Raw genomic sequence first — 27077 nt, 5'->3', positions numbered from 1 at the left:
CGCCCCCGCTGCTCTGGTTCTCCAGCCAAGCTCACACTCCATCTTTCCCTCACTCGTGAACAAGACCCCGAGGTACTTGAATTCCTTCACTTGGGGTAAGGACACATTCCTTACCCCGGAGCAGGCAATCCATCGGTTTCCTGCTAAGAACCATGGCTTCAGATTTGGAGGTGCTGATCCTCATCCTAACTGCTTCACACTCGGCTGCAAAACGCTCCAGTGAGAGTTGGAGGCCGCAGACTGAGGATGCTATCAGGACCATATCGTCCGAGTCCACCGAACTGTAGACCCCCCTCCCGTAGCTTAGCATATTAGCCTGCGCGCCGCTGCTAGTTGGCACTGAACTTAAACATCTTTGTTGTGTGAACATCCTTCCCCGAATGTTTGGATTCGGCCTCTGTGTGTATTAAAAAATGTCCTCAGATGATGTCCGCGCCGAATAAAAGTTTTTGAAGTGGAAGTCGTCACAAACACTGCAGATTAAACACCAGAAAGAGTTCAATCATCTTTAATAATATTACTCTTCTGACATTTTCTCTAGAAATACTCTTGTGGGTGAATCATTTCTTTACACGGACACATTTTTATTTCAATGAATAATAATAATAATTTTGGGGACACTAAATAATATGAACAAGCACAAGTTGACCTTTGACCGGATCATCATGAGCATTCATTTAATGGACATTGCATTGTCGCCACCATGTCTCTGCAGAGGTTGCCATGGCGAAGCACGGGCTCCTCTGCCTTCACATCTTGGCTCTGGTGGGGTTGTTGGAATACAGGTGCTGCTGTAGAAAAGCCAAGATCTTCTTCCAGGAGTCCTCTTGAGCATCTGAATGAGCTTTGGTTTGTCCTCCCCAAAGTAGTGTGACTGGAACACACCACATGGGTGATGGTCAGATGCATCATGAAACACATCGTGAAATACAGAACTCTCTTTAACAGACTGAGTCTATTTGATTGGCTTCAATAAATGACCCTTCCCGCTCTTGCCTTGCTTTATGAACTTGGTGGCTCTGAAGTGAGGCGAGTAGGGCGGCTCGATCAGATGTCCAGTAGCTGGGTATTCGATCCTGGTCAGCAGGTGGTCTTTCCCTGCTGCTCGTATCATGTGGGCCATCTACAGGGATCAAAGGTCAAAACAGTACATACTTCATTGTTTTTTTTTTGTTCTAGGTCTTCACAAAACAAATGCTCCTTCACTTGCTATCCCCGAATCTAAAAACAGAATGCAAAAATATCCTTTTTCATTGCATTTGTGCTGTCATTTCATTTACGCCTCATTCTTTTAGTCCATTGTTGCATTGGTTGTAACCAATAAATGACTCATTTAACTTAATGATAAATTAACAGATGAGTTGTTCCCACTGAGTGGACCAGGTGGCGTACTTCAATGCAACCATTCAAATGCAACCAGTTGACTTTTGAAGATTCATCGATGCTCTTCTTGACTTTGCACAAAGTTTTAATGAGTTCAAACTGTCTTTACTCCACCTCATTGTGTGTGTCTGTGTGTGTGCGTGCACTCACATCCTCAGCAGCCTCCACGGTGGGCATGTTCTGATCGTCGAGGCCGTTCACAAACAACATTGGGCAGTTTATTTTCCGCACCTTCAAGAGAACCAACCACCACACGTGTTAGAGAGAATGAACCAAAATGAGCCATCAGAGGTGGTTTTAACATTTCAGTGCAATGCATAGACTGACATTGGAAGAGGACGTCTCACACTGATGTCCCCTGTGAACTTGTCGAAACCAGCACATCGTCTCATCCTTTTGTTTCAATCATGCAACTTACGTCAATTTTCTTAGCGAGGTCACCAGGGATCGGGAGTAGCCTGTATCGCCATATCTCCTGGTTGTTCTCGTCCACTTGTACCTTGTGAGGGTTCCTGTCATAACAATGATTCACCACGGCATCAGTACAGCTGTGTGTGTGTGTGTGTGTTTAGTGGCTTTGTGTTGCTTGTGTTACCTACGCGACTATCGTCTCGTAGAGTCCTGTGAGCGGTGCCCCACGTGGACAAATGTGGACGCCACTGACACAAACGCAACAACGAGGCTGAAACAAAACACGGTTTACCATTAAGACCTCACGGTTCTCCACGCGATCAGGACCGAAAGTTCTGCCCAGATGTTTTGCATTCGGTACTTGCCTTGATGACGCTGCTCTCAGCCGCCAAATGATTGGTGATGATCGCTCCGATGCAAAGACCAATAATTCCAACTCTGTCGGGGCTCACCAGGGGATGGAGCCTGATCACGTTAAACGCCGTCTGTGCAGAAGGAGACATAAGACATCGAGACGGACCACGCTCCAAACAAAATGAGCCACGCAAGATTCTTATTTTGAAATATAAATAAACACAAACCTCAAAGTACTCAAACTCTTTGCTGGTTGACGACAGCTCACCGACGCCGACGTACTGCAGCGCCAGAGAGGCGTAACCGCGAGAGGCGAGCAGGGCCGACCGATATTCCACCAGCCCCCCCCCTCCGCCCCACAAGTCCATCACCCCGGGGAAGGGTCCTGGACCTGAGGCACAGAGGGAGAGGTTTTACTGATCCTACCTACCTACAACACACGGACGGTATAAGAGGAGGATGTGCTCCTCAGGAGGACCTGGAGGTATGAACAGCATCCCTCGCACTCCTTTCTCTTGGACTTCCACCCTGCGGACTCCTGGACCCATGAACCATCTTTCCGAAAGCACCGAGGCCAGGGGAGGCCGCTCTGTGAAGCCCTCCTCCACGTGGCCGTCGTAGACCGAGATGTGGACCAGCTGCGGGGTGCAGACGTTCGTCTTCCTCAACCTTGAACAGAGACTCAAAGTATCAAAGCTGAGACCTCAAGGCGAGACCTTCACATCATTGGATGTTTTACCTGAGGCCTTTGCGGCTGCCAGGGACGGGACGCATACTCCACAGCAACCCCATGGCTTCTTTTCCTGTGTACGTTCCCCCGAAGCTGAGATCATCTGTAACTACAGACGGTATTTTTGGACGTCAACAAAACACATAAAAAGTCCAAAAGCCTGAGACGTTTAAAGGAGAGCTCACGCGAGACGCTTCCCCGCTGGTCGCTGACGTAGTGTCCGTAGGCCTCCCACAGGTCCTCGTCCTCGCAGCGGTGGAGGGAGTGAAGGGTCACCGCGGAGCCCGGAGGCAGATTCTGCACCTTCACCCGGAAAGTCTCGTCCACCAGGGCCCGAGAGGGGACGACGGAGAGGATTGGGGAGGCGGTCGAGGACATGGAGGAGGAGGGTCTGAGCCGACGAGCAAGAAGCAACACGGGGACGAGGGTCCTTGGTTCCTTGGCAGAGTGAACAAGAGATAGAGGAGCGTCACCTTGGTAACTACATGTTGAGTAGTTCAATACTAAGCACAGGCAAAGAAAGAGTTTTTTAAGCATTGTTGAAAACATGGACTCCAGCAGAGACCAAAGAGAGTGAACTGTTCAATCAGCACCCTCGTATTATCAGACATCTCTTCTCATATCCAAAGGGACTTCATAAAATCAGATTTGCTATTTACAAAAGAGAGAAGGACTAAACGACAACAAACTTAACAAGGGGTTTGGTTTGTGTAGCAAATTGATGATCTGCTTCAGAGGTTGCAGTGCAACACTTTCGCTGTTATTGTTTTTGTCCTTCTGAAGTTTGCTCGTAGCAACCAGAGTCCAGAAGAATCTCACTGGAACAAACACTGGAGGGGCAGCAGTCAAAGTAAGGTGCACAAAGGTTTGTTAGTTGGCTTGATTATTGTGTTGATATAAAAAGGACAGAACGTGCTGGTTGCTGTGATGTTTGTTCATCTGTATAAATATCCAAGTCACAGTTTGGTCTCAGTTTCGAAATAAGTGAATCATTTCGGTAAAAGCTGTCCTAACATTTCTAAAAATTTAACAATGAATGTGATGAGACAACATAATCAAACCTTATCATTAGTACTTGGAATCATCATCTTCATAAGTTCCATACATTTTGTGTAGTCTTGGTTCTGAGCTCTGCCCCTCCTATGATCTGTACATACATCTGTAACATCACTAACCAAGCACCGCGCTCAACACCCTCAGGCCCTCCAGTCCTCTCCAAGTCCCAGCCCCCCCACAATAAAGACACTTAACATGAAAAATTTTTAGTTGAAGAAAAGGGAATTCATGTTTTAGGATCCAGGTCTACTTCTATTGTTCATTTTCTGTGCCTTCCTTTTGGATATTTCTTGGGTATGTTTGCAAAATCATTGGACTGATCTCTGGTGGAGACGAGTCCGCCTACAGATGGGAGTCTGACCACCTGGTGACATGGTGCAGCCAGAACAACCTGGAGCTCAACGCCCTGAAGACAGTGGAGATGGTCGTGGACTTCAGGAAGAACGCAGCCCCACCTTCCCCCCTCCCCTTGTGTGACTCCCCTGTCACCACTGTGGACTCCTTCCGTTTCCTGGGCTCCATCATCACCCAGGACCTCAAGTGGGAGCTGGACATCAGCTCCATCACGAAAAAGGCTCAGCAGAAGATGTTCTTCCTGAGGCAGCTGAAGAAATTCAACCTGCCACAGACAATGATGGTGCAGTTCTACACGGCCATCATGGAGTCCATCCTCTGCACCTCCATCACCGTGTGGTACGCTGCAGCCACTGCCAAGGACAAGGGCAGGCTGCAGCGTGTCGTCCGCTCGGCAAAGAGGGTGATTGGCTGCAATCTGCCGTCACTCCAGGAATTGTTCGCTTCCAGGACTTTCAAGCGGGCCAGAAAGATTGTAGCCGACCCCTCTCACCCCGGACATGACCTGTTTGTGCCCCTTCCATACGGCAGGAGGCTGAGGTCCATCACGGCTAAGACCTCCTGCCACACTAACAGTTTCTTCCCTTCGGCAGTCCCCTGACTGACTCTCACTCTCATGTACATTCACTTTGTCCCTTTCACTTGTCACTTGTTACTGTCTGTTTAGCTGGTACACTTTATATTTATATTTATTTTATCTTTATTTCTCAACTTACTAACCCATAACCTTATAGCGTACTAAGACATAGCATATATTTTATTATACTTTTATTTTTATCTTATTGCTGCACTACATTGTCATTATTGTACAGTCTTCTCATCTCTCCCGTGCCCATGAACACCGCACTCAAACGCAAAGGGAAAACACATGTGATTGGCGGAGCAGCATCAAATGACACCTTTACAACGCACGTAACTGTTTGGTGTGTTTTCTGTAGCGCTGTAAAAGCTGCACTGGTTTTGGAGTCCTACAAATGTTTCCTGGACTACAAAAGTATGAACGTCGATACGATACGACAATAAGTTGACGTAATGATTAAACTCACCTGGTTTGAGACACGAGGCCAGAAGGTCCGCGCCGGTTGAACGAGCTCTGCAACTGCCCCAAAGCTCTGGCGGACTTTGAATCCGCTCTGCAGGGGAGGGGGTTCTTTGTAGAAACCGCATGATGGACTCATTGGTCTACACATTGATCTCACAACGACATAGTAGTTTTGGCATGAAGATTAGATGAACTAAAAGTGAAAATCTCTATTAATATTAGGGCTTGGACTTTAGCGCGTTAATTGCGATTAATTAATTACAATATGAATTAAGATTAATTAATTACATAAAAATAACCGTGTCGGGTGGCCCCGTGAATGGAAAATCTTATTATAATAAACACACGGATGGAAGCGTCGATAAGAGCGTGGTTGTGTGCAAGCTGTGCAACAAGGAATTCACATCGAGCCTCAAGTATCACCTCAACGCAAAACAATTAGCAGCTAGCGTGGACGTTAGCCCCACTCCGGGTACAAGGACCCACACCCAACCCACACAGCACCAGATGACTGGTTTAAGGACCAGGGTAACTAAGACCACGTCTGAAAAAATAACCAATGTTTTGAATGTACTTGAAAGTATTGGTCTACTTAAAAAAACATAGTTTACAGAAGGTCTACTTACCTATAGGCTACCTGAATTTCTGAAAGTACTATATTTCTAAATATGCTATTGCTACACTGGAATTGGTTGAATAAAAATAAAAATGACTTCTCACTGTTCTCAGGTCATATATTTGTATGTATAATATATGCGATTAATTTTGATTAATTAATTACAAAGCCTCTAATTAATTAGATTAATATTTTTAATTGAGTCCCGGCCCTAAATAATATAAAATATTTTTGATTAAGTTCATAAAAATATATAAGCTGTTAGTTTTTAAGTATTAATTATTAAATCATAGCATCATTGTCTGATGCTAATAAGCACATAAACAAATAAAAAAACATTGGTATCAAATAGAAATAAAAAGAAATAAACATTGGTATCAAACATATAGAATATTTGTGATCATTTATAAAACTCCAAAAACAACCCATATTTTGTTTCCGTTTCAATCAATTGATTGGATTTTGATAGTATTTCTGGTTGTTATGTATAAATGTTTTTTTTAATGTATGTCTGCTGTGATTATCAGACACCCGAGAATCATGAAAAATGACCAGGGGTACACTGCTCATTTTAAAAAATGTTCCTCAAGCCTGTTTTCATATTCAAGATTTAAAAAGTTTATACGAGGCATTTACTCCATCTTAATATAAAATGTTTTTACTATTCCAGGGATGAAACTGTCAGAGAAGAGCACTATTACCAAAATGTTGAATTATAATGAATGTTAATAATAAATAAAAATCGATCAAAAAGCAAGGGACCCCAAACTTTCCTTTCCCAGGCCACATCTGACAGCTCTGATTGAGGCATCCCTAGGCGCTCCCAGGCCAGTGCAGATATAATCTCTCCACTTGGTCCCGGGTCTTCCCGGGCCCTCTTCCCAGCTGGACGTGCCTGGAACACCTCTCAAGGGAGGCGTCCAGGGGGGGATCCTTACCAGATTCCCAAACCACCTCAACTGGCTTCTTTCAACGCAAAGGAGCAGCGGGTCTACTCTCTCCTAGCGAATGGCTGAGCTTCTCACCCTATCTCTAAGGGAAACGCCAGCCACTCTCCTGAGGAAACCCATTTTGGCTGTTTGTACCCGTGACTTAGTTCTTTCGGTCATGACCCAGCCTATATGACCATAGGTGAGGGTAGGAATGAGGATTAACCGGTAGATCAAGAGCTTTGCCTTTTGGCTCAGCTCTCTTTTTGTCCCAACGTTACGGTCAAGCGGGTGCAATACCGCCCCCGCTGCTCTGGTTCTCCAGCCAAGCTCACACTCCATCTTTCCCTCACTCGTGAACAAGACCCCGAGGTACTTGAATTCCCTCACTTGGGGTAAGGACACATTCCCTACCCGGAGCAGGCAATCCATCGGTTTCCTGCTAAGAACCATAGCTTCAGATTTGGAGGCGCTAATCCTCATCCAAACCGCTTCACACTCGGCTGCAAAACGCTCCAGTGAGAGTTGGAGGCCGCAGACCGAGGATGCTATCAGGACCACATCGTCTGAGTCCACCGAACTGTAGACCCCCCTCCCGTAGCTTAGCATATTAGCCTGCGCGCCGCTGCTAGTTGGCACTGAACATAAACATCTTTGTTGTGTGAACATCCTTCCCCGAATGTTTGTATTCGGCCTCTGTGTGTATTTAAAAATGTCCTTAGATGATGTCCGCGCCGAATAAAAGTTTTTGAAGTGGAAATCGTCACAAACACTGCAGATTAAACACCAGAAAGAGTTCAATGATCTTTAATAATATTACTCTGACATTTTCTCTAGAAATACTCTTGTGGGTGAATCATTTCTTTACAGAGAAACATTTTCATTTCAATTAATAATAATAATAATTTTGGGGACACTAAATAATATGAACAAGCACAAGTTGACCTTTGACCGGATCATCATGAGCATTCATTTAATGGACACTGCGTCGTCGCCACCACCATGTCTCTGCAGAGGTTGCCATGGCGAAGCACGGGCTCCTCTGCCTTCACATCTTTGCTCTGGTGGGGTTGTTGGAGTACAGGTGCTGCTGTAGAAAAGCCAAGATCTTCTTCCAGGAGTCCTCTTGAGCATCTGAATGAGCTTTGGTTTGTCCTCCCCAAAGTAGTATGACTGGAACACACCCCATGGGTGATGGTTAGATGCATCATCAAACACATCGTGAAATACAGAACACTTTTTAACAGACTGGGTCTATTAGATTGGCTTCAATAAATCACCCTTCTCTCTTGTGCTTTTCTTTATGAAATTGGTGGCTCTGAAGTGAGGCGAGTAGGGCGGCTCGATCAGATGTCCAGTAGCTGGGTATTCGATCCTGGTCAGCAGGTGGTCTTTCCCTGCTGCTCGCATCATGTGGGCCATCTACAGGGATCAAAGGTCAAAACAGCACATACTTCATTGTTTTTTAATTCTCTGACAGAATTTCTTGACCAAACAAACGCTCCTTCAGTTGCCATCTCCTAATCGGAAAACAGAAAACAAAAATATGCTTTTTCATTGCATTTGTGCTGTCATTTCATTCACGCCTCATTCTTTTTGTCCATTGTTGAACTAGTTGTAACCAATAAATGACTCATTTAACTTAATGAATAAATAATAAATTAACAGATGAGTTGTTACTTCAATGCAACAATTCAAATGCAACCAGTTGACTTTTGAAGATTCATCGATGCTCTTCTTGACTTTGCACAGTTTTAATGAGCACAAACTGTCTTTACTCCACCTCATTGTGTGTGTGTGTGTGTACTCACATCTTCAGCAGCCTCCACTGTGGGCATGCTCTGATCGTCGAGGCCATTCACCAACAACATTGGGCAGTTTATTTTCCCCACCTTCAAGAAGACCAACCACCACACGTGTTAGAGAGAATGAACCAAAATGAGCCATCAGAGGTGGTTTTAACATTTCAGTGCAATGCATAGACTGACATTGGAAGAGGACGTCTCACACTAATGTCCCCTGTGAACTTGTCGAAACCAGCACATCGTCTCATCCTTGTGTTTCAATCATGCAACAAGTTCTTACCTCAATTTTCTTAGCGAGGTCACCAGGGATTGGGAGTTCCCTGTATCGCCATATCTCATGGTTGTTCTCGTCCACTTGTACCTTGTGACCGTTCCTGTCATAACAATGATTCACCACAGCATCAGTACAGCTGTGTGTGTGTTAAGTGGCTTTGTGTTGCCTATGTTACCTACGCGACCATCGCCTGGTAGAGTCCTGTGAGCAACTCCCCGCGTGGACAAATGTGGACGCCACTGACACAAACGCAACAACGAGGCTGAAACAAAACACGGTTCACCATTAAGACCTCGAGGTTCTCCACGCAATCAGGACCGAAAGTTCGGTACTTGCCTTGATGACGCTGCTCTCAGCCGCCAAATGATTGGTGATAATCGCTCCAAGGGAAAGACCAATAATTCCAACTCTGTCGGGGCTCACCAGGGGATGGAGCCTGATCACGTTAAACGCCGTCTGTGCAGAAGGAGACTTAAGACATCGAGACGGACCCCGCTCCAAACAAAATGAGCCACGCAAGACTCTTATTTTGAAATATAAATAAACACAAACCTCAAAGTACTCAAACTCTTTGCTGGCTGACGGCAGCTCACCGACGCCGAGGTACTGCAGCGCCAGAGAGGCGTAGCCGTGAGAGGCGAGCAGGGCCGATCGATACTCCACCTGCCCCCCCCCTCCGCCCCACATGTCCATTACCCCGGGAAAGGGTCCTGGACCTGAGGCACAGAGGGACAGGTTTTACTTATCCTACCTACCTACAACACACGGACGGTATAAGAGGAGGACGTGCTCCTCCTCAGGGGGACCTGGAGGTATGAACAGCGTCCCTCGCACTCCTTTCTCCTGAACTTCCACCCTGCGGACTCCTGGACCCATGAACCATCTCTCTGAGAGCACTGAGGCCAGGGGAGGCCGCTCTGTGAAGCCCTCCTCCACGTGGCCGTCGTAGACCGAGATGTGGACCAGCTGCGGGGTGCAGACGTTCGTCTTCCTCAACCTTGAACAGAGACTCAAAGTATCAAAGCTGAGACCTCAAGGCGAGACCTTCACGTTATTGGATGTTTTACCTGAGGCCTTTGCGGCTGCCAGGGACGGGACGCATACTCCACAGCAACCCCATGGCTTCTTTTCCTGTGTACGTTCCCCCGAAGCTGAGATCATCTGTAACTACAGACGGTATTTTTGGACGTCAACAAAACACATAAAAAGTCCAAAAGCCTGAGACGTTTAAAGGAGAGCTCACGCGAGACGCTTCCCCGCTGGTCGCTGACGTAGTGTCCGTAGGCCTCCCACAGGTCCTCGTCCTCGCAGCGGTGGAGGGAGTGAAGGGTCACCGCGGAGCCCGGAGGCAGATTCTGCACCTTCACCCGGAAAGTCTCGTCCACCAGGGCCCGAGAGGGGACGACGGAGAGGATTGGGGAGGCGGTCGAGGACATGGAGGAGGAGGGTCTGAGCCGACGAGCAAGAAGCAACACGGGGACGAGGGTCCTTGGTTCCTTGGCAGAGTGAACAAGAGATAGAGGAGCGTCACCTTGGTAACTACATGTTGAGTAGTTCAATACTAAGCACAGGCAAAGAAAGAGTTTTTTAAGCATTGTTGAAAACATGGACTCCAGCAGAGACCAAAGAGAGTGAACTGTTCAATCAGCACCCTCGTATTATCAGACATCTCTTCTCATATCCAAAGGGACTTCATAAAATCAGATTTGCTATTTACAAAAGAGAGAAGGACTAAACGACAACAAACTTAACAAGGGGTTTGGTTTGTGTAGCAAATTGATGATCTGCTTCAGAGGTTGCAGTGCAACACTTTCGCTGTTATTGTTTTTGTCCTTCTGAAGTTTGCTCGTAGCAACCAGAGTCCAGAAGAATCTCACTGGAACAAACACTGGAGGGGCAGCAGTCAAAGTAAGGTGCACAAAGGTTTGTTGGTTGGCTTGATTATTGTGTTGATATAAAAAGGACAGAACGTGCTGGTTGCTGTGATGTTTGTTCATCTGTATAAATATCCAAGTCACAGTTTGGTCTCAGTTTCGAAATAAGTGAATAATTTCGGTAAAAGCTGTCCTAACATTTCTAAAAATTTAACAATGAATGTGATGAGACAACATAATCAAACCTTATCATTAGTACTTGGAATCATCATCTTCATAAGTTCCATACATTTTGTGTAGTCTTGGTTCTGAGCTCTGCCCCTCCTATGATCTGTACATACATCTGTAACATCACTAACCAAGCACCGCGCTCAACACCCTCAGGCCCTCCAGTCCTCTCCAAGTCCCAGCCCCCCCACAATAAAGACACTTAACATGAAAAATTTTTAGTTGAAGAAAAGGGAATTCATGTTTTAGGATCCAGGTCTACTTCTATTGTTCATTTTCTGTGCCTTCCTTTTGGATATTTCTTGGGTATGTTTGCAAAATCATTGGACTGATCTCTGGTGGAGACGAGTCCGCCTACAGATGGGAGTCTGACCACCTGGTGACATGGTGCAGCCAGAACAACCTGGAGCTCAACGCCCTGAAGACAGTGGAGATGGTCGTGGACTTCAGGAAGAACGCAGCCCCACCTTCCCCCCTCCCCTTGTGTGACTCCCCTGTCACCACTGTGGACTCCTTCCGTTTCCTGGGCTCCATCATCACCCAGGACCTCAAGTGGGAGCTGGACATCAGCTCCATCACGAAAAAGGCTCAGCAGAAGATGTTCTTCCTGAGGCAGCTGAAGAAATTCAACCTGCCACAGACAATGATGGTGCAGTTCTACACGGCCATCATGGAGTCCATCCTCTGCACCTCCATCACCGTGTGGTACGCTGCAGCCACTGCCAAGGACAAGGGCAGGCTGCAGCGTGTCGTCCGCTCGGCAAAGAGGGTGATTGGCTGCAATCTGCCTTCACTCCAGGAATTGTTCGCTTCCAGGACTTTCAAGCGGGCCAGAAAGATTGTAGCCGACCCCTCTCACCCCGGACATGACCTGTTTGTGCCCCTTCCATACGGCAGGAGGCTGAGGTCCATCACGGCTAAGACCTCCTGCCACACTAACAGTTTCTTCCCTTCGGCAGTCCCCTGACTGACTCTCACTCTCATGTACATTCACTTTGTCCCTTTCACTTGTCACTTGTTACTGTCTGTTTAGCTGGTACACTTTATATTTATATTTATTTTTATTTTATCTTTATTTCTCAACTTACTAACCCATAACCTTATAGCGTACTAAGACATAGCATATATTTTATTATACTTTTATTTTTATCTTATTGCTGCACTACATTGTCATTATTGTACAGTCTTCTCATCTCTCCCGTGCCCATGAACACCGCACTCAAACGCAAAGGGAAAACACATGTGATTGGCGGAGCAGCATCAAATGACACCTTTACAACGCACGTAACTGTTTGGTGTGTTTTCTGTAGCGCTGTAAAAGCTGCACTGGTTTTGGAGTCCTACAAATGTTTCCTGGACTACAAAAGTATGAACGTCGATACGATACGACAATAAGTTGACGTAATGATTAAACTCACCTGGTTTGAGACACGAGGCCAGAAGGTCCGCGCCGGTTGAACGAGCTCTGCAACTGCCCCAAAGCTCTGGCGGACTTTGAATCCGCTCTGCAGGGGAGGGAGTTCTTTGTAGAAACCGCATGATGGACTCATTGGTCTACACATTGATCTCACAACGACATAGTAGTTTTGGCATGAAGATTAGATGAACTAAAAGTGAAAATCTCTATTAATATTAGGGCTTGGACTTTAGCGCGTTAATTGCGATTAATTAATTACAATATGAATTAAGATTAATTAATTACATAAAAATAACCGTGTCGGGTGGCCCCGTGAATGGAAAATCTTCTTATAATAAACACACGGATGGAAGCGTCGATAAGAGCGTGGTTGTGTGCAAGCTGTGCAACAAGGAATTCACATCGAGCCTCAAGTATCACCTCAACGCAAAACAATTAGCAGCTAGCGTGGACGTTAGCCCCACTCCGGGTACAAGGACCCACACCCAACCCACACAGCACCAGATGACTGGTTTAAGGACCAGGGTAACTAAGACCACGTCTGAAAAAATAACCAATGTTTTGAATGTACTTGAAAGTATTGGTCTACTTAAAAAAACATAGTTAACAGAAGGTCTACTTACCTATAGGCTACCTGAATTTCTGAAAGTACTATATTTCTAAATATGCTATTGCTACACTGGAATTGGTTGAATAAAAATAAAAATGACTTCTCACTGTTCTCAAGTCATATATTTGTATGTATAATATATGCGATTAATTTTGATTAATTAATTACAAAGCCTCTAATTAATTAGATTAATATTTTTAATTGAGTCCCGGCCCTAAATAATATAAAATATTTTTGATTAAGTTCATAAAAATATATAAGCTGTTAGTTTTTAAGTATTAATTATTAAATCATAGCATCATTGTCTGATGCTAATAAGCACATAAACAAATAAAAAAACATTGGTATCAAATAGAAATAAAAAGAAATAAACATTGGTATCAAACATATAGAATATTTGTGATCATTTATAAAACTCCAAAAACAACCCATATTTTGTTTCCGTTTCAATCAATTGATTGGATTTTGATAGTATTTCTGGTTGTTATGTATAAATGTTTTTTTTAATGTATGTCTGCTGTGATTATCAGACACCCGAGAATCATGAAAAATGACCAGGGGTACATCTGCTCATTTTAAAAAATGTTCCTCAAGCCTGTTTTCATATTCAAGATTTAAAAAGTTTATACGAGGCATTTACTCCATCTTAATATAAAATGTTTTTACTATTCCAGGGATGAAACTGTCAGAGAAGAGCACTATTACCAAAATGTTGAATTATAATGAATGTTAATAATAAATAAAAATCGATCAAAAAGCAAGGGACCCCAAACTTTCCTTTCCCGGGCCACATCTGACAGCTCTGATTGAGGCATCCCTAGGCGCTCCCAGGCCAGTGCAGATATAATCTCTCCACTTGGTCCCGGGTCTTCCCGGGCCCTCTTCCCAGCTGGACGTGCCTGGAACACCTCTCAAGGGAGGCGTCCAGGGGGGGATCCTTACCAGATTCCCAAACCACCTCAACTGGCTTCTTTCAACGCAAAGGAGCAGCGGGTCTACTCTCTCCTAGCGAATGGCTGAGCTTCTCACCCTATCTCTAAGGGAAACGCCAGCCACTCTCCTGAGGAAACCCATTTTGGCTGTTTGTACCCGTGACTTAGTTCTTTCGGTCATGACCCAGCCTATATGACCATAGGTGAGGGTAGGAATGAGGATTAACCGGTAGATCAAGAGCTTTGCCTTTTGGCTCAGCTCTCTTTTTGTCCCAACGTTACGGTCAAGCGGGTGCAATACCGCCCCCGCTGCTCTGGTTCTCCAGCCAAGCTCACACTCCATCTTTCCCTCACTCGTGAACAAGACCCCGAGGTACTTGAATTCCCTCACTTGGGGTAAGGACACATTCCCTACCCGGAGCAGGCAATCCATCGGTTTCCTGCTAAGAACCATAGCTTCAGATTTGGAGGCGCTAATCCTCATCCAAACCGCTTCACACTCGGCTGCAAAACGCTCCAGTGAGAGTTGGAGGCCGCAGACCGAGGATGCTATCAGGACCACATCGTCTGAGTCCACCGAACTGTAGACCCCCCTCCCGTAGCTTAGCATATTAGCCTGCGCGCCGCTGCTAGTTGGCACTGAACATAAACATCTTTGTTGTGTGAACATCCTTCCCCGAATGTTTGTATTCGGCCTCTGTGTGTATTTAAAAATGTCCTTAGATGATGTCCGCGCCGAATAAAAGTTTTTGAAGTGGAAATCGTCACAAACACTGCAGATTAAACACCAGAAAGAGTTCAATGATCTTTAATAATATTACTCTGACATTTTCTCTAGAAATACTCTTGTGGGTGAATCATTTCTTTACAGAGAAACATTTTCATTTCAATTAATAATAATAATAATTTTGGGGACACTAAATAATATGAACAAGCACAAGTTGACCTTTGACCGGATCATCATGAGCATTCATTTAATGGACACTGCGTCGTCGCCACCACCATGTCTCTGCAGAGGTTGCCATGGCGAAGCACGGGCTCCTCTGCCTTCACATCTTTGCTCTGGTGGGGTTGTTGGAGTACAGGTGCTGCTGTAGAAAAGCCAAGATCTTCTTCCAGGAGTCCTCTTGAGCATCTGAATGAGCTTTGGTTTGTCCTCCCCAAAGTAGTATGACTGGAACACACCCCATGGGTGATGGTTAGATGCATCATCAAACACATCGTGAAATACAGAACACTTTTTAACAGACTGGGTCTATTAGATTGGCTTCAATAAATCACCCTTCTCTCTTGTGCTTTTCTTTATGAAATTGGTGGCTCTGAAGTGAGGCGAGTAGGGCGGCTCGATCAGATGTCCAGTAGCTGGGTATTCGATCCTGGTCAGCAGGTGGTCTTTCCCTGCTGCTCGCATCATGTGGGCCATCTACAGGGATCAAAGGTCAAAACAGCACATACTTCATTGTTTTTTAATTCTCTGACAGAATTTCTTGACCAAACAAACGCTCCTTCAGTTGCCATCTCCTAATCGGAAAACAGAAAACAAAAATATGCTTTTTCATTGCATTTGTGCTGTCATTTCATTCACGCCTCATTCTTTTTGTCCATTGTTGAACTAGTTGTAACCAATAAATGACTCATTTAACTTAATGAATAAATAATAAATTAACAGATGAGTTGTTACTTCAATGCAACAATTCAAATGCAACCAGTTGACTTTTGAAGATTCATCGATGCTCTTCTTGACTTTGCACAGTTTTAATGAGCACAAACTGTCTTTACTCCACCTCATTGTGTGTGTGTGTGTGTACTCACATCTTCAGCAGCCTCCACTGTGGGCATGCTCTGATCGTCGAGGCCATTCACCAACAACATTGGGCAGTTTATTTTCCCCACCTTCAAGAAGACCAACCACCACACGTGTTAGAGAGAATGAACCAAAATGAGCCATCAGAGGTGGTTTTAACATTTCAGTGCAATGCATAGACTGACATTGGAAGAGGACGTCTCACACTAATGTCCCCTGTGAACTTGTCGAAACCAGCACATCGTCTCATCCTTGTGTTTCAATCATGCAACAAGTTCTTACCTCAATTTTCTTAGCGAGGTCACCAGGGATTGGGAGTTCCCTGTATCGCCATATCTCATGGTTGTTCTCGTCCACTTGTACCTTGTGACCGTTCCTGTCATAACAATGATTCACCACAGCATCAGTACAGCTGTGTGTGTGTTAAGTGGCTTTGTGTTGCCTATGTTACCTACGCGACCATCGCCTGGTAGAGTCCTGTGAGCAACTCCCCGCGTGGACAAATGTGGACGCCACTGACACAAACGCAACAACGAGGCTGAAACAAAACACGGTTCACCATTAAGACCTCGAGGTTCTCCACGCAATCAGGACCGAAAGTTCGGTACTTGCCTTGATGACGCTGCTCTCAGCCGCCAAATGATTGGTGATAATCGCTCCGAGGGAAAGACCAATAATTCCAACTCTGTCGGGGCTCACCAGGGGATGGAGCCTGATCACGTTAAACGCCGTCTGTGCAGAAGGAGACTTAAGACATCGAGACGGACCCCGCTCCAAACAAAATGAGCCACGCAAGACTGTTATTTTGAAATATAAATAAACACAAACCTCAAAGTACTCAAACTCTTTGCTGGCTGACGGCAGCTCACCGACGCCGAGGTACTGCAGCGCCAGAGAGGCGTAGCCGTGAGAGGCGAGCAGGGCCGATCGATACTCCACCTGCCCCCCCCCTCCGCCCCACATGTCCATTACCCCGGGAAAGGGTCCTGGACCTGAGGCACAGAGGGACAGGTTTTACTTATCCTACCTACCTACAACACACGGACGGTATAAGAGGAGGACGTGCTCCTCCTCAGGGGGACCTGGAGGTATGAACAGCGTCCCTCGCACTCCTTTCTCCTGAACTTCCACCCTGCGGACTCCTGGACCCATGAACCATCTCTCTGAGAGCACTGAGGCCAGGGGAGGCCGCTCTGTGAAGCCCTCCTCCACGTGGCCGTCGTAGACCGAGATGTGGACCAGCTGCGGGGTGCAGACGTTCGTCTTCCTCAACCTTGAACAGAGACTCAAAGTATCAAAGCTGAGACCTCAAGGCGAGACCTTCACGTTATTGGATGTTTTACCTGAGGCCTTTGCGGCTGCCAGGGACGGGACGCATACTCCACAGCAACCCCATGGCTTCTTTTCCTGTGTACGTTCCCCCGAAGCTGAGATCATCTGTAACTACAGACGGTATTTTTGGACGTCAACAAAACACATAAAAAGTCCAAAAGCCTGAGACGTTTAAAGGAGAGCTCACGCGAGACGCTTCCCCGCTGGTCGCTGACGTAGTGTCCGTAGGCCTCCCACAGGTCCTCGTCCTCGCAGCGGTGGAGGGAGTGAAGGGTCACCGCGGAGCCCGGAGGCAGATTCTGCACCTTCACCCGGAAAGTCTCGTCCACCAGGGCCCGAGAGGGGACGACGGAGAGGATTGGGGAGGCGGTCGAGGACATGGAGGAGGAGGGTCTGAGCCGACGAGCAAGAAGCAACACGGGGACGAGGGTCCTTGGTTCCTTGGCAGAGTGAACAAGAGATAGAGGAGCGTCACCTTGGTAACTACATGTTGAGTAGTTCAATACTAAGCACAGGCAAAGAAAGAGTTTTTTAAGCATTGTTGAAAACATGGACTCCAGCAGAGACCAAAGAGAGTGAACTGTTCAATCAGCACCCTCGTATTATCAGACATCTCTTCTCATATCCAAAGGGACTTCATAAAATCAGATTTGCTATTTACAAAAGAGAGAAGGACTAAACGACAACAAACTTAACAAGGGGTTTGGTTTGTGTAGCAAATTGATGATCTGCTTCAGAGGTTGCAGTGCAACACTTTCGCTGTTATTGTTTTTGTCCTTCTGAAGTTTGCTCGTAGCAACCAGAGTCCAGAAGAATCTCACTGGAACAAACACTGGAGGGGCAGCAGTCAAAGTAAGGTGCACAAAGGTTTGTTGGTTGGCTTGATTATTGTGTTGATATAAAAAGGACAGAACGTGCTGGTTGCTGTGATGTTTGTTCATCTGTATAAATATCCAAGTCACAGTTTGGTCTCAGTTTCGAAATAAGTGAATAATTTCGGTAAAAGCTGTCCTAACATTTCTAAAAATTTAACAATGAATGTGATGAGACAACATAATCAAACCTTATCATTAGTACTTGGAATCATCATCTTCATAAGTTCCATACATTTTGTGTAGTCTTGGTTCTGAGCTCTGCCCCTCCTATGATCTGTACATACATCTGTAACATCACTAACCAAGCACCGCGCTCAACACCCTCAGGCCCTCCAGTCCTCTCCAAGTCCCAGCCCCCCCACAATAAAGACACTTAACATGAAAAATTTTTAGTTGAAGAAAAGGGAATTCATGTTTTAGGATCCAGGTCTACTTCTATTGTTCATTTTCTGTGCCTTCCTTTTGGATATTTCTTGGGTATGTTTGCAAAATCATTGGACTGATCTCTGGTGGAGACGAGTCCACCTACAGATGGGAGTCTGACCACCTGGTGACATGGTGCAGCCAGAACAACCTGGAGCTCAACGCCCTGAAGACAGTGGAGATGGTCGTGGACTTCAGGAAGAACGCAGCCCCACCTTCCCCCCTCCCCTTGTGTGACTCCCCTGTCACCACTGTGGACTCCTTCCGTTTCCTGGGCTCCATCATCACCCAGGACCTCAAGTGGGAGCTGGACATCAGCTCCATCACGAAAAAGGCTCAGCAGAAGATGTTCTTCCTGAGGCAGCTGAAGAAATTCAACCTGCCACAGACAATGATGGTGCAGTTCTACACGGCCATCATGGAGTCCATCCTCTGCACCTCCATCACCGTGTGGTACGCTGCAGCCACTGCCAAGGACAAGGGCAGGCTGCAGCGTGTCGTCCGCTCGGCAAAGAGGGTGATTGGCTGCAATCTGCCTTCACTCCAGGAATTGTTCGCTTCCAGGACTTTCAAGCGGGCCAGAAAGATTGTAGCCGACCCCTCTCACCCCGGACATGACCTGTTTGTGCCCCTTCCATACGGCAGGAGGCTGAGGTCCATCACGGCTAAGACCTCCTGCCACACTAACAGTTTCTTCCCTTCGGCAGTCCCCTGACTGACTCTCACTCTCATGTACATTCACTTTGTCCCTTTCACTTGTCACTTGTTACTGTCTGTTTAGCTGGTACACTTTATATTTATATTTATTTTTATTTTATCTTTATTTCTCAACTTACTAACCCATAACCTTATAGCGTACTAAGACATAGCATATATTTTATTATACTTTTATTTTTATCTTATTGCTGCACTACATTGTCATTATTGTACAGTCTTCTCATCTCTCCCGTGCCCATGAACACCGCACTCAAACGCAAAGGGAAAACACATGTGATTGGCGGAGCAGCATCAAATGACACCTTTACAACGCACGTAACTGTTTGGTGTGTTTTCTGTAGCGCTGTAAAAGCTGCACTGGTTTTGGAGTCCTACAAATGTTTCCTGGACTACAAAAGTATGAACGTCGATACGATACGACAATAAGTTGACGTAATGATTAAACTCACCTGGTTTGAGACACGAGGCCAGAAGGTCCGCGCCGGTTGAACGAGCTCTGCAACTGCCCCAAAGCTCTGGCGGACTTTGAATCCGCTCTGCAGGGGAGGGAGTTCTTTGTAGAAACCGCATGATGGACTCATTGGTCTACACATTGATCTCACAACGACATAGTAGTTTTGGCATGAAGATTAGATGAACTAAAAGTGAAAATCTCTATTAATATTAGGGCTTGGACTTTAGCGCGTTAATTGCGATTAATTAATTACAATATGAATTAAGATTAATTAATTACATAAAAATAACCGTGTCGGGTGGCCCCGTGAATGGAAAATCTTCTTATAATAAACACACGGATGGAAGCGTCGATAAGAGCGTGGTTGTGTGCAAGCTGTGCAACAAGGAATTCACATCGAGCCTCAAGTATCACCTCAACGCAAAACAATTAGCAGCTAGCGTGGACGTTAGCCCCACTCCGGGTACAAGGACCCACACCCAACCCACACAGCACCAGATGACTGGTTTAAGGACCAGGGTAACTAAGACCACGTCTGAAAAAATAACCAATGTTTTGAATGTACTTGAAAGTATTGGTCTACTTAAAAAAACATAGTTAACAGAAGGTCTACTTACCTATAGGCTACCTGAATTTCTGAAAGTACTATATTTCTAAATATGCTATTGCTACACTGGAATTGGTTGAATAAAAATAAAAATGACTTCTCACTGTTCTCAAGTCATATATTTGTATGTATAATATATGCGATTAATTTTGATTAATTAATTACAAAGCCTCTAATTAATTAGATTAATATTTTTAATTGAGTCCCGGCCCTAAATAATATAAAATATTTTTGATTAAGTTCATAAAAATATATAAGCTGTTAGTTTTTAAGTATTAATTATTAAATCATAGCATCATTGTCTGATGCTAATAAGCACATAAACAAATAAAAAAACATTGGTATCAAATAGAAATAAAAAGAAATAAACATTGGTATCAAACATATAGAATATTTGTGATCATTTATAAAACTCCAAAATCAACCCATATTTTGTTTCCGTTTCAATCAATTTATTGGATTTTGATAGTATTTCTGGTTGTTATGTATAAATGTTTTTTTTAATGTATGTCTGCTGTGATTATCAGACACCCGAGAATCATGAAAAATGACCAGGGGTACATCTGCTCATTTTAAAAAATGTTCCTCAAGCCTGTTTTCATATTCAAGATTTAAAAAGTTTATACGAGGCATTTACTCCATCTTAATATAAAATGTTTTTACTATTCCAGGGATGAAACTGTCAGAGAAGAGCACTATTACCAAAATGTTGAATTATAATGAATGTTAATAATAAATAAAAATCGATCAAAAAGCAAGGGACCCCAAACTTTCCTTTCCCGGGCCACATCTGACAGCTCTGATTGAGGCATCCCTAGGCGCTCCCAGGCCAGTGCAGATATAATCTCTCCACTTGGTCCCGGGTCTTCCCGGGCCCTCTTCCCAGCTGGACGTGCCTGGAACACCTCTCAAGGGAGGCGTCCAGGGGGGGATCCTTACCAGATTCCCAAACCACCTCAACTGGCTTCTTTCAACGCAAAGGAGCAGCGGGTCTACTCTCTCCTAGCGAATGGCTGAGCTTCTCACCCTATCTCTAAGGGAAACGCCAGCCACTCTCCTGAGGAAACCCATTTTGGCTGTTTGTACCCGTGACTTAGTTCTTTCGGTCATGACCCAGCCTATATGACCATAGGTGAGGGTAGGAATGAGGATTAACCGGTAGATCAAGAGCTTTGCCTTTTGGCTCAGCTCTCTTTTTGTCCCAACGTTACGGTCAAGCGGGTGCAATACCGCCCCCGCTGCTCTGGTTCTCCAGCCAAGCTCACACTCCATCTTTCCCTCACTCGTGAACAAGACCCCGAGGTACTTGAATTCCCTCACTTGGGGTAAGGACACATTCCCTACCCGGAGCAGGCAATCCATCGGTTTCCTGCTAAGAACCATAGCTTCAGATTTGGAGGCGCTAATCCTCATCCAAACCGCTTCACACTCGGCTGCAAAACGCTCCAGTGAGAGTTGGAGGCCGCAGACCGAGGATGCTATCAGGACCACATCGTCTGAGTCCACCGAACTGTAGACCCCCCTCCCGTAGCTTAGCATATTAGCCTGCGCGCCGCTGCTAGTTGGCACTGAACATAAACATCTTTGTTGTGTGAACATCCTTCCCCGAATGTTTGTATTCGGCCTCTGTGTGTATTTAAAAATGTCCTTAGATGATGTCCGCGCCGAATAAAAGTTTTTGAAGTGGAAATCGTCACAAACACTGCAGATTAAACACCAGAAAGAGTTCAATGATCTTTAATAATATTACTCTGACATTTTCTCTAGAAATACTCTTGTGGGTGAATCATTTCTTTACAGAGAAACATTTTCATTTCAATTAATAATAATAATAATTTTGGGGACACTAAATAATATGAACAAGCACAAGTTGACCTTTGACCGGATCATCATGAGCATTCATTTAATGGACACTGCGTCGTCGCCACCACCATGTCTCTGCAGAGGTTGCCATGGCGAAGCACGGGCTCCTCTGCCTTCACATCTTTGCTCTGGTGGGGTTGTTGGAGTACAGGTGCTGCTGTAGAAAAGCCAAGATCTTCTTCCAGGAGTCCTCTTGAGCATCTGAATGAGCTTTGGTTTGTCCTCCCCAAAGTAGTATGACTGGAACACACCCCATGGGTGATGGTTAGATGCATCATCAAACACATCGTGAAATACAGAACACTTTTTAACAGACTGGGTCTATTAGATTGGCTTCAATAAATCACCCTTCTCTCTTGTGCTTTTCTTTATGAAATTGGTGGCTCTGAAGTGAGGCGAGTAGGGCGGCTCGATCAGATGTCCAGTAGCTGGGTATTCGATCCTGGTCAGCAGGTGGTCTTTCCCTGCTGCTCGCATCATGTGGGCCATCTACAGGGATCAAAGGTCAAAACAGCACATACTTCATTGTTTTTTAATTCTCTGACAGAATTTCTTGACCAAACAAACGCTCCTTCAGTTGCCATCTCCTAATCGGAAAACAGAAAACAAAAATATGCTTTTTCATTGCATTTGTGCTGTCATTTCATTCACGCCTCATTCTTTTTGTCCATTGTTGAACTAGTTGTAACCAATAAATGACTCATTTAACTTAATGAATAAATAATAAATTAACAGATGAGTTGTTACTTCAATGCAACAATTCAAATGCAACCAGTTGACTTTTGAAGATTCATCGATGCTCTTCTTGACTTTGCACAGTTTTAATGAGCACAAACTGTCTTTACTCCACCTCATTGTGTGTGTGTGTGTGTACTCACATCTTCAGCAGCCTCCACTGTGGGCATGCTCTGATCGTCGAGGCCATTCACCAACAACATTGGGCAGTTTATTTTCCCCACCTTCAAGAAGACCAACCACCACACGTGTTAGAGAGAATGAACCAAAATGAGCCATCAGAGGTGGTTTTAACATTTCAGTGCAATGCATAGACTGACATTGGAAGAGGACGTCTCACACTAATGTCCCCTGTGAACTTGTCGAAACCAGCACATCGTCTCATCCTTGTGTTTCAATCATGCAACAAGTTCTTACCTCAATTTTCTTAGCGAGGTCACCAGGGATTGGGAGTTCCCTGTATCGCCATATCTCATGGTTGTTCTCGTCCACTTGTACCTTGTGACCGTTCCTGTCATAACAATGATTCACCACAGCATCAGTACAGCTGTGTGTGTGTTAAGTGGCTTTGTGTTGCCTATGTTACCTACGCGACCATCGCCTGGTAGAGTCCTGTGAGCAACTCCCCGCGTGGACAAATGTGGACGCCACTGACACAAACGCAACAACGAGGCTGAAACAAAACACGGTTCACCATTAAGACCTCGAGGTTCTCCACGCAATCAGGACCGAAAGTTCGGTACTTGCCTTGATGACGCTGCTCTCAGCCGCCAAATGATTGGTGATAATCGCTCCGAGGGAAAGACCAATAATTCCAACTCTGTCGGGGCTCACCAGGGGATGGAGCCTGATCACGTTAAACGCCGTCTGTGCAGAAGGAGACTTAAGACATCGAGACGGACCCCGCTCCAAACAAAATGAGCCACGCAAGACTCTTATTTTGAAATATAAATAAACACAAACCTCAAAGTACTCAAACTCTTTGCTGGCTGACGGCAGCTCACCGACGCCGAGGTACTGCAGCGCCAGAGAGGCGTAGCCGTGAGAGGCGAGCAGGGCCGATCGATACTCCACCTGCCCCCCCCCTCCGCCCCACATGTCCATTACCCCGGGAAAGGGTCCTGGACCTGAGGCACAGAGGGACAGGTTTTACTTATCCTACCTACCTACAACACACGGACGGTATAAGAGGAGGACGTGCTCCTCCTCAGGGGGACCTGGAGGTATGAACAGCGTCCCTCGCACTCCTTTCTCCTGAACTTCCACCCTGCGGACTCCTGGACCCATGAACCATCTCTCTGAGAGCACTGAGGCCAGGGGAGGCCGCTCTGTGAAGCCCTCCTCCACGTGGCCGTCGTAGACCGAGATGTGGACCAGCTGCGGGGTGCAGACGTTCGTCTTCCTCAACCTTGAACAGAGACTCAAAGTATCAAAGCTGAGACCTCAAGGCGAGACCTTCACGTTATTGGATGTTTTACCTGAGGCCTTTGCGGCTGCCAGGGACGGGACGCATACTCCACAGCAACCCCATGGCTTCTTTTCCTGTGTACGTTCCCCCGAAGCTGAGATCATCTGTAACTACAGACGGTATTTTTGGACGTCAACAAAACACATAAAAAGTCCAAAAGCCTGAGACGTTTAAAGGAGAGCTCACGCGAGACGCTTCCCCGCTGGTCGCTGACGTAGTGTCCGTAGGCCTCCCACAGGTCCTCGTCCTCGCAGCGGTGGAGGGAGTGAAGGGTCACCGCGGAGCCCGGAGGCAGATTCTGCACCTTCACCCGGAAAGTCTCGTCCACCAGGGCCCGAGAGGGGACGACGGAGAGGATTGGGGAGGCGGTCGAGGACATGGAGGAGGAGGGTCTGAGCCGACGAGCAAGAAGCAACACGGGGACGAGGGTCCTTGGTTCCTTGGCAGAGTGAACAAGAGATAGAGGAGCGTCACCTTGGTAACTACATGTTGAGTAGTTCAATACTAAGCACAGGCAAAGAAAGAGTTTTTTAAGCATTGTTGAAAACATGGACTCCAGCAGAGACCAAAGAGAGTGAACTGTTCAATCAGCACCCTCGTATTATCAGACATCTCTTCTCATATCCAAAGGGACTTCATAAAATCAGATTTGCTATTTACAAAAGAGAGAAGGACTAAACGACAACAAACTTAACAAGGGGTTTGGTTTGTGTAGCAAATTGATGATCTGCTTCAGAGGTTGCAGTGCAACACTTTCGCTGTTATTGTTTTTGTCCTTCTGAAGTTTGCTCGTAGCAACCAGAGTCCAGAAGAATCTCACTGGAACAAACACTGGAGGGGCAGCAGTCAAAGTAAGGTGCACAAAGGTTTGTTGGTTGGCTTGATTATTGTGTTGATATAAAAAGGACAGAACGTGCTGGTTGCTGTGATGTTTGTTCATCTGTATAAATATCCAAGTCACAGTTTGGTCTCAGTTTCGAAATAAGTGAATAATTTCGGTAAAAGCTGTCCTAACATTTCTAAAAATTTAACAATGAATGTGATGAGACAACATAATCAAACCTTATCATTAGTACTTGGAATCATCATCTTCATAAGTTCCATACATTTTGTGTAGTCTTGGTTCTGAGCTCTGCCCCTCCTATGATCTGTACATACATCTGTAACATCACTAACCAAGCACCGCGCTCAACACCCTCAGGCCCTCCAGTCCTCTCCAAGTCCCAGCCCCCCCACAATAAAGACACTTAACATGAAAAATTTTTAGTTGAAGAAAAGGGAATTCATGTTTTAGGATCCAGGTCTACTTCTATTGTTCATTTTCTGTGCCTTCCTTTTGGATATTTCTTGGGTATGTTTGCAAAATCATTGGACTGATCTCTGGTGGAGACGAGTCCACCTACAGATGGGAGTCTGACCACCTGGTGACATGGTGCAGCCAGAACAACCTGGAGCTCAACGCCCTGAAGACAGTGGAGATGGTCGTGGACTTCAGGAAGAACGCAGCCCCACCTTCCCCCCTCCCCTTGTGTGACTCCCCTGTCACCACTGTGGACTCCTTCCGTTTCCTGGGCTCCATCATCACCCAGGACCTCAAGTGGGAGCTGGACATCAGCTCCATCACGAAAAAGGCTCAGCAGAAGATGTTCTTCCTGAGGCAGCTGAAGAAATTCAACCTGCCACAGACAATGATGGTGCAGTTCTACACGGCCATCATGGAGTCCATCCTCTGCACCTCCATCACCGTGTGGTACGCTGCAGCCACTGCCAAGGACAAGGGCAGGCTGCAGCGTGTCGTCCGCTCGGCAAAGAGGGTGATTGGCTGCAATCTGCCTTCACTCCAGGAATTGTTCGCTTCCAGGACTTTCAAGCGGGCCAGAAAGATTGTAGCCGACCCCTCTCACCCCGGACATGACCTGTTTGTGCCCCTTCCATACGGCAGGAGGCTGAGGTCCATCACGGCTAAGACCTCCTGCCACACTAACAGTTTCTTCCCTTCGGCAGTCCCCTGACTGACTCTCACTCTCATGTACATTCACTTTGTCCCTTTCACTTGTCACTTGTTACTGTCTGTTTAGCTGGTACACTTTATATTTATATTTATTTTTATTTTATCTTTATTTCTCAACTTACTAACCCATAACCTTATAGCGTACTAAGACATAGCATATATTTTATTATACTTTTATTTTTATCTTATTGCTGCACTACATTGTCATTATTGTACAGTCTTCTCATCTCTCCCGTGCCCATGAACACCGCACTCAAACGCAAAGGGAAAACACATGTGATTGGCGGAGCAGCATCAAATGACACCTTTACAACGCACGTAACTGTTTGGTGTGTTTTCTGTAGCGCTGTAAAAGCTGCACTGGTTTTGGAGTCCTACAAATGTTTCCTGGACTACAAAAGTATGAACGTCGATACGATACGACAATAAGTTGACGTAATGATTAAACTCACCTGGTTTGAGACACGAGGCCAGAAGGTCCGCGCCGGTTGAACGAGCTCTGCAACTGCCCCAAAGCTCTGGCGGACTTTGAATCCGCTCTGCAGGGGAGGGAGTTCTTTGTAGAAACCGCATGATGGACTCATTGGTCTACACATTGATCTCACAACGACATAGTAGTTTTGGCATGAAGATTAGATGAACTAAAAGTGAAAATCTCTATTAATATTAGGGCTTGGACTTTAGCGCGTTAATTGCGATTAATTAATTACAATATGAATTAAGATTAATTAATTACATAAAAATAACCGTGTCGGGTGGCCCCGTGAATGGAA

General features: G+C 45.7%; 4 protein-coding genes across 12 annotated transcripts; all 4 read right to left on the bottom strand.

The window, feature by feature from the left end:
- Positions 1-492: 492 nt before the first annotated feature.
- On the bottom strand, positions 493-5481 carry LOC119227850 (bile acid-CoA:amino acid N-acyltransferase-like). 3 transcript variants are annotated; one of them, XM_062561919.1, is made up of 12 exons: positions 5335-5395; positions 3568-3708; positions 3064-3316; positions 2888-2987; positions 2627-2817; positions 2376-2539; positions 2160-2279; positions 1983-2065; positions 1802-1895; positions 1534-1614; positions 997-1123; positions 493-874 (listed from the first exon to the last, which is right to left on the bottom strand). In XM_062561919.1, exons 3-12 carry the CDS (start codon positions 3254-3256, stop codon positions 750-752), a joined length of 1278 nt encoding a protein of 425 aa, XP_062417903.1. In that variant the 5' UTR covers positions 3257-3316; positions 3568-3708; positions 5335-5395; the 3' UTR covers positions 493-749. The 3 variants fall into 3 exon arrangements, with proteins under 3 accessions (XP_062417903.1, XP_037342915.2, XP_037342923.2); XM_037487018.2 differs by lacking the exon at positions 3568-3708 and having other exon boundaries at positions 5335-5481; XM_037487026.2 differs by lacking the exon at positions 3568-3708 and having other exon boundaries at positions 2888-2981; positions 5335-5481.
- A 2185-nt stretch (positions 5482-7666) lies between these two features.
- Positions 7667-12621, bottom strand: LOC134127315 (peroxisomal succinyl-coenzyme A thioesterase-like). Of its 3 annotated transcripts, none has more exons than XM_062561916.1 (11): positions 12475-12621; positions 10198-10450; positions 10022-10121; positions 9761-9951; positions 9507-9670; positions 9291-9410; positions 9134-9216; positions 8961-9054; positions 8687-8767; positions 8156-8297; positions 7667-8048 (listed from the first exon to the last, which is right to left on the bottom strand). In XM_062561916.1, the coding sequence occupies exons 1-11, from the start codon at positions 12616-12618 to the stop codon at positions 7924-7926; spliced, it is 1497 nt and encodes a 498-aa protein (XP_062417900.1). In that variant the 5' UTR covers positions 12619-12621; the 3' UTR covers positions 7667-7923. The 3 variants fall into 3 exon arrangements, with proteins under 3 accessions (XP_062417900.1, XP_062417901.1, XP_062417902.1); XM_062561917.1 differs by having other exon boundaries at positions 10022-10115; XM_062561918.1 differs by lacking the exon at positions 12475-12621 and adding an exon at positions 10702-10960.
- Positions 12622-14807: 2186 nt separating this feature from the next.
- Positions 14808-19762, bottom strand: LOC134102938 (peroxisomal succinyl-coenzyme A thioesterase-like). 3 transcript variants are annotated; one of them, XM_062561913.1, is made up of 11 exons: positions 19616-19762; positions 17339-17591; positions 17163-17262; positions 16902-17092; positions 16648-16811; positions 16432-16551; positions 16275-16357; positions 16102-16195; positions 15828-15908; positions 15297-15438; positions 14808-15189 (listed from the first exon to the last, which is right to left on the bottom strand). In XM_062561913.1, exons 1-11 carry the CDS (start codon positions 19757-19759, stop codon positions 15065-15067), a joined length of 1497 nt encoding a protein of 498 aa, XP_062417897.1. In that variant the 5' UTR covers positions 19760-19762; the 3' UTR covers positions 14808-15064. The 3 variants fall into 3 exon arrangements, with proteins under 3 accessions (XP_062417897.1, XP_062417898.1, XP_062417899.1); XM_062561914.1 differs by having other exon boundaries at positions 17163-17256; XM_062561915.1 differs by lacking the exon at positions 19616-19762 and adding an exon at positions 17843-18100.
- A 2186-nt stretch (positions 19763-21948) lies between these two features.
- Positions 21949-26903, bottom strand: LOC134102934 (peroxisomal succinyl-coenzyme A thioesterase-like). 3 transcript variants are annotated; one of them, XM_062561910.1, is made up of 11 exons: positions 26757-26903; positions 24480-24732; positions 24304-24403; positions 24043-24233; positions 23789-23952; positions 23573-23692; positions 23416-23498; positions 23243-23336; positions 22969-23049; positions 22438-22579; positions 21949-22330 (listed from the first exon to the last, which is right to left on the bottom strand). In XM_062561910.1, exons 1-11 carry the CDS (start codon positions 26898-26900, stop codon positions 22206-22208), a joined length of 1497 nt encoding a protein of 498 aa, XP_062417894.1. In that variant the 5' UTR covers positions 26901-26903; the 3' UTR covers positions 21949-22205. The 3 variants fall into 3 exon arrangements, with proteins under 3 accessions (XP_062417894.1, XP_062417895.1, XP_062417896.1); XM_062561911.1 differs by having other exon boundaries at positions 24304-24397; XM_062561912.1 differs by lacking the exon at positions 26757-26903 and adding an exon at positions 24984-25241.
- Between the last annotated feature and the right edge of the window lie 174 nt (positions 26904-27077).

Source organism: Pungitius pungitius, chromosome 4 (genome assembly GCF_949316345.1).
Source record: "Pungitius pungitius chromosome 4, fPunPun2.1, whole genome shotgun sequence".
Taxonomy (NCBI): domain Eukaryota; kingdom Metazoa; phylum Chordata; class Actinopteri; order Perciformes; family Gasterosteidae; genus Pungitius; species Pungitius pungitius.
Note: the sequence above shows the minus strand (reverse complement) of the source record. Positions and strands in the feature narration are given on the sequence as shown.